This window comes from Lepidochelys kempii, chromosome 8 (assembly GCF_965140285.1).
Source record: "Lepidochelys kempii isolate rLepKem1 chromosome 8, rLepKem1.hap1, whole genome shotgun sequence".
In the NCBI taxonomy this organism is placed as follows: domain Eukaryota; kingdom Metazoa; phylum Chordata; order Testudines; family Cheloniidae; genus Lepidochelys; species Lepidochelys kempii.
Window position 1 is genome coordinate 6,576,004 of NC_136387.1, and position 10,442 is coordinate 6,586,445.

The following is a 10,442-nucleotide window of genomic DNA, read 5'->3' on the forward strand; positions in this document are numbered from 1 at the left end:
TCTCACCTGCCCTGTTCCAGCCCCGGGGCCCGTGTGGCAAGCATGATTAGCTGCCTGAGCAAAAACGGATGCGTAAGCGGAAGGCGGGGACTGATTCTTTGAGGTGGAATGCACATTTATATTGTGTTTGTTTTTGCACTCCTTCCTCCTCAGCATATCACAAATCTCTGGAGGATGCGCTGAGCTCTGACACATCAGGACACTTCAAGAGGATTCTTGTCTCCCTGGCTCTGGTAGGGTCACTTTTTGTCCAGTGTGCTTTGTTTATGGGACTCTCGTTTTCCAATCTAACCCCTCGCAAAACTCCAGTTTCCTCATAGCCCCCCTTCTCCCCAACAGTTAACAGGGATGTGGTTGTGTTTCTTCAGGTAGAATCTAAGACAGCTTGCAGAACTGAGGAATACACCAGGATGCCTTGGTGTATGCCCTTTGGTTGGCTGTACCCATTCAAATCTTTCACTTCTAGCTCCTGTGGCTTATAGGAAAGCAACATGCCAAATGGTCACGCTCTAGGGCACGTTTTTTAGAGTGGGGAACGGAGCTATAAATCCAGACAAAAATGTCTCTAGAGTCCCTGGGCCAGATCCTCAGCTGGTGTCAATTGGTGTAGCTCTACTAAAGCCAACCTCCTGCTCTAGGTCCATGATGCTGTGGTGATTGACCCCAGCTGCGGATCTGGCCCCATCTTGTCTCTATTTCTGAGATGGTAACTGAGTGCTGGACAGGAAATGCTCAGGGCTCTCAGGCAGCCTGTCCTTAGCAAACAGGACTTGGTGATGCTCTATCCCAGCTGGTCAAGGAGTGTTGGAGGAAACGTCCTCTGTGCCCACATGCTGGGGTGGGACCGGAGATCTGACTGTGGATGGTCCTGGAGTCTTTGTGCCCCAGTTAAACTCCTGATAAATATACTGTCACTGCAGAGAACAGGGAAGATCTGGCGAGCCCGGTGACTTAAAGGGACATTGCCACGCAGATGGTACCGTGGACTCTGGTCCTCTAATTCAATACGGAACAGGCAGCAGCAGCGCTGGCTTCCCAGCCCCATCCATGTGTGTCAGGTGTCTTCTGGAGAGACTCCTGGCAGTGGTGAAAAGGGAGTACAGGCCCCAGGGTGCCCATTAGTGCTAAGTGCGTGGCCTTTGGGATGTAGACTCGCGTGCATTAGGAACCAGGCAGAGGTCACCAGACAGTTGTCAGCAAGCCAAGGCTTTTGCCACCAACCACGTGAAAGACTCTCTCTGCCACTGCTAGTAGCCTCAGCCGTCCAATATTGTTTGGGTGGGCAGCCGAGACAAGGACCCTTCCTACTCTGGGCAGACATTTCTTCCAAGATCCTTTCTCCATCACTGTCATGTTTAAACACAGGGCAACCGTGACGAAGGAGGAGAAGACCTCACACGAGCTCATGAAGATGCCAAGGTGAGAACTGCACCGGCAGGCATGCACACATGCTCACAGACGTGGGTGTGGGAGTGGGTGTTATTTATCAACCTCTCCTTTGCTCCTTGGATCTGAGAATGCTCTGTTTCTGTTAGGTTCCCTGCACCCAGCGCTGAGGTGAAGGGCCTTCAAAGAGTTTGCGTTGCTTAGTAGCTCTTCTTTTCCTAACCTAAAGGAAAAATCTCAATGAAATTTTCCATGAGAATTGTCTAGCTGGGGCTTGCAGAAATCACATCGTACTGCTAGGAGAACTGGGAGGAGTTGTGGGGGCGGGGCTTCCTTTTAGAATTTAAATCAATCATTTTATTAGTTAATAAGAGGTAGAGTTAGTGAGCTGGTTGGTGTCCAAGGCCCTGAATGAAGAGCTGTAACGTGTGCCAGTCTGCCCAGAGGTCCCTGTGGCATTGACTCAGATAGACTGTTCAGACCATTCCTGAAGGATTTCCTTCCTGGGTTCCACAGCAGCTCCACGCTGGTTAGTGCAATTGCTGGCTCTTTCCCTGTTTGTCTCCTGCCTTCGCTTTGCTCCTTCCGCCTGCCTTGAACGACACCAGCCGCTGCACTTGGAAAGCCAACAAAGCCAAAATGTTCAAACTGGGAGCCTAACATCCGGCACCTAAACAAGGAGCCTGGTCTTCTGAGGTGCTCCAATGGGAGCTGTGAGAGCTTAGCACCTCTGAAAATCAAGCCACAGCTTCAGGTGTCCAACGTCAGGCCCCCGTGTTTGAAAAGACTGGCCTTCATGACTCAGATGTTCCCATGCGTAAACCCACAAGAAAAATGCCCAGTGAAGCAAAACCGTTTCTGGGACAAAACTGTATGTTTGGGTAAAACTGCCACCCTCGATTTCTGCAAGCCCTAGTTCTAATATCCTGGAGCCGTTGCTGTGGCCAGAGCTCTGTAAACATACGTGACGGCTACAAACCATGACAGAAGACAAGGCCCCTCTCCTGAGAAGTTCCCAGTCTGGCACCCTGGATTGTAAATGTTCTTATCAAAGGAAACATCTCCTTACCTCCACCACCACCACTTGGCTGTTCAGAAGCTAGTTGGCAAAATAGCCACCATTTTTCCGGGCCACACAAATAAAAGTCAGATCCCCCTGCGGGCACCACTGCTGCAGTTAGCTTAGGAAGGCTGTCCCACGGGGAGAAGCTCAGCGCTTTCGCTTTGCACAGGCTGGCACCAGTGGCTGCTGTGGTTTGATCTGTGGGAGTTACCGATCCCTTGCGTTCTGCTGGCAGTGACTCCAAATCTCAGAGTGGAAGGCAGCTGAAGCGGCTGGGCTGCACCTGGTTCCTAATCTGAATCAACCAGGAACTGCTGAATTCATGATTTTCAGCACCTAAACCAGCCCGGGCTTGCTTCAAAGGTCCCTGGTCCCCAGTGAGCATGGCACGAGTGCCCTGTTGGTTCGTCACCTGGACCCAGTCACGGTTAGCCTGGTGGGGGTCAAGCGTGGAGACCCCTTGGCACAGCTCTGCCCTCCACAGAGCACACACTTCAACTCCCCGTGACAAGAATCATCTCCCTTCTCCCCCACCCCCTGCACTGCACCAGCTGGAGCGCCAAAGCCTGTTTAAGAATCTCACTGGCCTGAACTATCTGAGGTGGCTTCCAAGGGCTGCGTGAAGAGTCTGCTGCTGCAATGCCTGTGGACACGGCTGCTCCGTGTAGGGCGACCCGATTTTATAGAGAGAGTCCCGATATTTGGGGCTTTGTCCTATATAGGCGCCTATTACCCCCCACCCCCTGTTCCGATTTTTCACACTTGCTGTCTGGTCACCCTAGCTCTGTGGCCCCGCCATGTGCTGCTCTCTGTGCTTGAAGCATGGTGACATGTGCCTTTCATTAGCATGGCTGGCGCTGTTCTCCTGGAGGACGTTGTTAGCATTGCTACCAGCAGAGTGGGGGCTAACATCACAACTGCATGCCTGTCCTGTGCGGTGCTTCACTCGGACCTGCTGCTGATTGTCCCGGAGAAAGAGAGAGGCAGCGATCGGTGGCTAAAATGACCTATGCTGAGCAGATGAACTCCAAATCCCAGGCCCCCATTCAGGCCATTCCAGCCAAACTACTCCCCATGGCTCAGCCCTGGAGGAATGCACGGGAATAATCTCCCATTTCGTCAGATAGCAAGACCAATGCCCTCCCCGCCCACGTGGGCTCAGAGAGGGCAGAGTAGGTTTTCAAGGCTGGCAGAAGAGAACAAGCATCGCCATGTATTTTTGTGGGCCACGGTGTGTGTGGAACATCTTCTCCCTCTCACTGCACCAAGCAAACCCCCTGACCTCCTCCCAGTTCCTGTGGCTTGGCCTTGCATCACCCAGCTCCTCTCTGGCATGTGCACAGGTGGCCTGTCACGTCCTCATTCCTCCCCCTCTCCGGGTATGTCCACACTGCAGTCACGGGGTGTGATTGCAGCTCACGTAGACATACCTGAACTAGCTTTAATCCAGCCAGCTCAGGTACCAGAGCAGTGAAGTGGCAGCAGCCTCACGCTTAGCCCTGTAATTACCCTGGGTTGGGCAGCCTGTGCTGAAGCGCGCACCACCGCCTTCACTGCTGCTGAAGCCGAGCCAGTGAGATTAAAGCTGTAATCACCCCCTGGGACTGCAGCCCAGACATTGTCTTAGCCTGCAAGCTCTTCAGAGCAGGGGCCTTGTCTTCCAGTGTGTTTGCAAAACTCGGGGTGCTTTGTTGGTGCTCTCTGAATAATAATGATGGGCAAGGATGGTGTCCCTAGCCTCTGTTTGCCAGAAGCTGGGAATGGGCGACAGGGGATGAATCACTTGATGATTCCCTGTTCTGTTCATTCCCTCTGGGGCACCTGGCACTGGCCACTGTCAGAAGACAGGATACTGGGCTAGATGGACCTTTGGTCTGACCCAGTAGGGCCGTTCTTATGTTTTTATGCTCCATCACCCTGCTGGGAGATCACCACTCCCAACGGGATTTCCACTGTGCGCGCCATTCTCCTCTGCCCCACACGAGGGCCCTCTCTTTAAGGGGTTGTTAGCAGAGGAGGGGCAATGGAGTTTTCTATATTTTACCTAATGCACTTGTGAACAGCCTGATTGCCTGCCCTGGTGACCACTGGCATTTTCAGCAGCCAGGGAAGCAAAGGGAATGGCCAAGCCGCTCAGTGGCCAGAACGGTGGGTGCCTCCCCAGGCAAACACGAGTCCTCTTCTGCCACCCTTGCCTCCTTCTCTTTCAGTAGGGGGGAATGATCGGTGCCTCCCCCAGGAAAGGGGGTGTGCTGCACATCTCTGACCCTGTTGCCTTCCTCTTCCCCTCCCCTCTCTCTTTCTCTCTGCCAGGTGGTTGCTGAGAGCCTGGTGAGTGCCTGCCCTTTTATTCTTTGACCCCCCATCTGCATGATTAACAGGATCCTACCTAGTTTGTTTGCAGTGCCGGAGGGGTAGGGGGCAGTGAAAGCCTGCCCGCTGCACAGCTGCAGGCTCCTCCTAGGGGTTCTCTGTGCAGGGAGCTCTCCATCTCGTTCCCATGGACCAAATCCTGACTCTTGTCTTTGTCAGAGCTCTCCCTCGACGCCAGCTGGGGAATTTTGCAGGAGTGCAGGCTCCAGGCCTGAGCCCATGTACGCATTGTCCTGGGGGAGCAGCCTAGGCAGTGGTCCAACTCCTCAATTTCTCACACACACCCCCTCCCAGAAAGTCCCAGGGGAACCCAAGTGACAAGACTGATGATGGGTGTCTGGGAAATGTGAGTAATGGCAGAGTCCCGGGGCAGTCCCAAGTCACTTCAGAGGGAGCAGCACTGTGGGCCCAAGCAGGGGAGACATTTGCTGTGGGGAACAGGGGCAGTTCCCCCCACACCTTGGTTTATTCACACAAACTTTCCCCTCCCCTCCCGAACTCTTCTGAAATGATGCCCCCGGGCCCAGTTTAGTTGTACACCACGTAGCCCCATTGACTGCCATGGGGTTACTCCTGATTTACACTGGCCCAAGCTTTATATCTGCCCTCCCAGCAATCTACAGAGGCGTCTGCAGACTCCAGACAGACCGACAAGCCTCTCCGTGCCCAACGGGGCCCCATGGGATGTGCTCTGGGACCACCACCTTAGAGCCTGGCCAGGCCTCAAGGTGCACTTGGGAGCTTGAATGGAAGCTGCTTACACAGGGTCCACACTAAGTGGGAAGGTCCTGCACTAGGGGGAGGAGAAGGGAGATCGGATCCTTTCCAGCCTAGACGTGGAACAGCTGGGAGCCAGTCCTGTTCCCTTTGAAGTCAAGGGCAAAACTTCCCCGGATTGCAGTAGCTTAGGCTCAGACCCCGCCGAGGGAGCGGGTCTCAGGAGCACGGGGGAAGTGGCGCCAGCATTTTTGCCGCACAGAGGAGGCCATTTGGCTCTCAAAATGGCGCACCCAACATGCGTGCGAGGTCACGCCAGTGGGGCTGTTCTGACTGTGTACAGCCCAGTCAGGACCACAGCACTGCTCAGGAGTGACCGCTGCTCACTGATGACTTGAGACTTGCAGGCCTGCACGGTTTTAGAGCGGGTTAACTATTGGTATTTGCAGTGTGACTTTCTACTGAAATAGTGAAATCGGTGCAATCCCGAGGGTGGGCACAGTCCTGGTGAGATAAAGGGGCTTCACTTCAGTATAGGCTATTCCCGTTCCCTACGGGAATAAAGCACCTTTGCACCAACACACACACACACAGAGGTGTATCTCTTTAGCTACATGGGGTATCGTTCGCTACAGTGTTTGTGTGTGGGCAAGGCCTGAGTAAAACATAAGATCACAGAAATGTGGGTCTGGAAGGGACCTCAGGACGTCAAGTTCAGCCCCCTGGACCAGAATAAAACCAAGGGAGCCAAGTTGGTTGGGAAATAATTAACTTTCCCTGTCAAACATTTTCAACAAAAACAACAGGGGGGAATCCTTTGTGTTGCAATTTTTCAGATTTTCAGATTGTGGAAAACCACAATATTTCTGTGTCTGGGTTTTCCTGTTTTTCAGTGAAAACCCAACTATTTTCCAGAGAAATGGACTTTATTGTGTGAAAATCCCAAGTTTTGTCAAAGAAGCTGTTTTCCTTCTGAAAAGCTTTTTGGACATAAATTTTTCCACCAATTCTCTCAGGAAGAAAGGGTGTACAGCATGCCACCTCCTGCTCGCTGCCCTGTCTCCTCTCCTCCTTCACTCTTGCTTGGTTTTGCAGAAACTATCCGATGTTTCCAGCGGCGACTCCACATCCCTGGAAACCCGTTTCTTGAGCATTTTGTGCACCCGGAGTTACCCCCATCTCCGCAGAGGTAGGAGCACATTAATCCCCAGCATCTGGCCCCATGACTAGTCGTGAATTCTTCGATCTGACCTGTGGTGACCACATTGCGGCTTCCTGGAAGAGTGAGCTTTCGATGGCCTCGCCCATAGTGATGCAGCCCCTGATAAGAGGGTGGAAATTTTCCTTTCACCCGAGGGAAAGAGTGGCAGACCCTGCATCTCTGGGTCCTGGTTGCCAACTGCGCCTGCCTTAGGAAATACCCATGTGCTGTTTTGTAACCGTTCCTTCTGGCACCTACTTAGCCTTTCCTAACACAGACCAGAGGGCTTGATCTTCAGGTCCTAGGGGCATGTGGCTTGGGGCAGGATGCAAAGGAGGGGCTTAGGTGGCTTTGTGCCCTGCTCCCCTGCACCCCAATCTTGGGGTCAACTTGAGGCTGGTTTGGCCTGCAGCAGAACTTAGAGCAGCCTCAGGACTGGGGGGCTGGGACTTTGTATGCTCTGGCTTGTGACTTGCTCTCTTCTCCTTCGGTCCCTAGTGTTTCAAGAGTTCATTAAAATGACCAACCATGACGTGGCACACACCATCCGGAAGCACATGTCTGGAGACGTGAGGGATGCCTTCGTGGCCATAGGTCAGTTTCCCGCTGTGTGCTCAGTGGGTAAGGGGGGGCCAGGATTCTACTGTGTACACTGGCCCACTATGGGATGGTGCATGGCCCTGTGGGGCTCTCTGCCATTGCCCATGCAGGGGGTTCCTTTACTAGGTTACGCAAATCACAATCCACTTTAAGACCTGCAGTCCCATGTAACACACCTCTCTAGGGCTGGCTCTGGGGCGCCTCTTTTCTCCCTGAGTGTTCGGCTGGATCGGGGCCATAGTGAGTTCATGGTGCTGTACTATAGTCTCCAGTCCTGTGTTGATGAAGTCAAGGAGAGTTTTGCAAGTGACCACAGTGGGAACTGGGCAGGGCCCATTGTTAGGAAGGGATTGTATTATTTAAATATTGTCATGGTATCAGGAAAGCTGTCTTTTATTCTCTCTTGTTTTCTGTATGAAAGCCATAATCAAAATCATAATAGGGGCAAACAAAAGAAAATCGGGGATTGGTTCTGGTCCGTCTTCTCCATTCAGTGGAGATGAGGCAGCTGGATAATTCAGAGCCTGCTAATTGCCTGCCTGGATTTGGGCGGGGAGAGATCTTAGAGAGTGGCTTAAACTGTGAAGTTGGGATCTAGGGTGAAATTCTGACCCCACTGAAGTCAATGGGAGTTTTGCCATTGATTTCATTGGGATCAAGTTTTTCCCCTGCGTTCCTATCCCAGCCCCGCTAACATACAGGGAGGATGGTTGCTCCCTCTGAAATACCCAAGCAGAGAGCAAACAGCGCCCCCAAGGCAAAAGCTGTTAGAGGGGCTATACTGTGGGGACTGATTCCCCCATGCCAGCCCCCACTGGGGTATCCTGGAGACTTACTGCTATTGCTGGGGGTGTGGGGCAGGACTGGTTACTTGGTCCTCGGCACGGTTTCCAGACTGTCTCTCTCTGCTTGCAGTGCGGAGCGTCAAGGACAAGCCAGCTTTCTTTGCCGACAAGCTCTACGACTCCATGAAGGTGAACATAAACTCTCCGTTTGGGGTTCCCGTGGCAACTGGGCCCTCTTTGCACTTTGCAGCCTGGCTGGAGCCAGGGCGACCCTCTAGCAGTGGCTGGTATTTTCCGTTCCGTGGGTTCAGGTGAAGCATCCGCCTGGCTGCTCCAGGTGCAATGCCTCTGCCCCGCATTATGTCCGACGACAGTGTCGCTGCTACCATGCTTCCCTGGGCACGAAGATTTGGGAAACTCGTCTAATTTATCAGCTAGAGGAACGGAGGGAGGGGACCCCACCGTGCTCCCGCCCTGCCCGTTTTGCTTATTGTACTTTCTCCCCACGTTGCCAGGGCATTGGCACCGATGAGAGAACCCTCACCAGGATCATGGTGTCCAGGAGCGAGATCGATCTGCTGAACATCCGGCGTGTGTTCAAGGAGATGCATGAGAAGTCACTCCACCACATGATTGAGGTGAGGCGGAGGCGGGAACTTCCCTGTCACATTCCCACTGGGCGCTGTCCCTATCATTGACCAGGAGTGGGCCAGGCTTTAAAGATATGCCTCTTAGCTGGGCCTTTGCCCTTAAAGTTGACTGCAGGGGAATGTCCTGGCTCTTCTGAATCGCTGGCCATTAGTGTCACCATGGTGACTGCTGGGTGCTTTAGAAAGTCTGGCCCCCCACTGTTTCGGGGAGCCAGCTAGTCCATCTGCCAGGGGATCCAGGTTTGTGCCCTGCTGGATGGTAACCGGCACTTTGTCCATTCACGCTTTAAATGTACCAGGCAGGCAGTGAACATTGTGAGTGAAAATTTCTAAGGTACTTCTAAGAGGCTTGTCCCCATAATGTCTGGGCCCCAGCAGTATTGATCACTGCCTTCTGCTGGAGTTCAAAATGCTTCAAGGGCCAGATTGCACTCCCCTTATCGGGTTGATACAAGATTCTCCTCCCTCCCGGAGGGTGAGACTGATTTGCAGAGGCAGAGATCCCAGATGGATTCTGGCTTTTCATTTCTCTCTGGCGTTTGTTTCCTTATTGCAGAAGGACACCTCTGGCGATTACTGCAAAGCTCTGCTGGCCATTTGTGGAGGGGACGACTAAGCTGCCCCGGGAGCCCTGTGAAAGCCTGTCCCTGTGTCTGAGCCATCACGTTCACACAGCCTAGATGTCACTGTAGCTTTTAGGGGGCTTCAGAGGACGTTCAGTTCCACTTGGAAGAAGATTCACCTCGAAAAACGTACCGCAGAAGAGTGTAACATTGCAAGCAGTGCAGACCACCCAGGTGGTCAAGGGGTGGGGGGGAATTATTGTCTGAATTGGTGCAAGATGACTCGTGTCCAAATGTGTCACTAACCCAGGAAGTTACTGTGATATAAGAAACATTTTAAACCACAGAAATAAAACCTTAATGTTGCTGACCATGGAACGACTCCAGTTCGCTTGTTGCAAGACCTTCATGTGAGAGAAAGCCCATCTTCTCAGAATCTTGTGTAAGGCTGAGTGCCACCTAGTTCTGTCATCTGATCAAGTTGGCTGCTGCATGCTCTGCTACCTTCACTCCCATGGGTATTTTCTGTGGGAAATCTGTCTTTTTTCTTTCTGGTGGCGTGTGGAACGGAATACCCAGGGGAAATAGCGGGAACGGTACATGCAAAAACCATCCAGGGACTTCATGATTTAATTCCAAAATACAGAGCTGTCAGGAGTTCTCCAAGTGCTGTGTGACCCAGAGTCCGCTCCAAATGGAAACAGAAATCCAGTCCAGGATCTGTCTGAACTGGGAAGAGGTTGGTTAATTAAACCCATTGTTCATTCCCTGGCAATAGCCTACGTAAGCTTCCCTTTTCCTCTGTGAAAAATCTGGACTGGATCTCTGTACCTTTACGGAATGGACTGTGGTTACAATTCTGGATATTAGATATTTGCGTGGCTATTGGTACAATGAAGCTGAAGTAAAAATCTGACCTTCCTGCCCTCACCTCTGATCCCATTCATGGTTTGATGCGCTTTACAAGCTGCTAATGGGGCATTCAAAGCACATGTGCCAAACCTGTAATATGCACCCAACAATTACCTATTTTAAAATTGCCCTCAGATCCTAGGAAGTGTTGCTGGTTGGAAATTCGAATATCCATTCTGCAGGAAATTCCAA

General features: G+C 52.3%; 1 protein-coding gene across 3 annotated transcripts in view; it reads left to right on the top strand.

The window, feature by feature from the left end:
* The window catches only part of ANXA6 (annexin A6), a 37,969-nt gene extending 28,253 nt beyond the window's left edge, over positions 1 to 9,716 (top strand). For 2 of the 3 annotated variants that reach the window (XM_073355308.2, XM_073355309.2), the window contains exons 19-26: positions 154 to 233; positions 1,366 to 1,419; positions 4,763 to 4,780; positions 6,635 to 6,728; positions 7,239 to 7,334; positions 8,256 to 8,314; positions 8,641 to 8,763; positions 9,332 to 9,716. In XM_073355308.2, the coding sequence (XP_073211409.1) occupies positions 154 to 233; positions 1,366 to 1,419; positions 4,763 to 4,780; positions 6,635 to 6,728; positions 7,239 to 7,334; positions 8,256 to 8,314; positions 8,641 to 8,763; positions 9,332 to 9,391 (584 nt within the window). In that variant the 3' untranslated portion in view covers positions 9,392 to 9,716. The remainder of the gene's footprint in view (positions 1 to 153; positions 234 to 1,365; positions 1,420 to 4,762; positions 4,781 to 6,634; positions 6,729 to 7,238; positions 7,335 to 8,255; positions 8,315 to 8,640; positions 8,764 to 9,331) is intronic. The other variant, XM_073355310.2, reaches the window with a different exon arrangement.
* Positions 9,717 to 10,442: the final 726 nt, after the last annotated feature.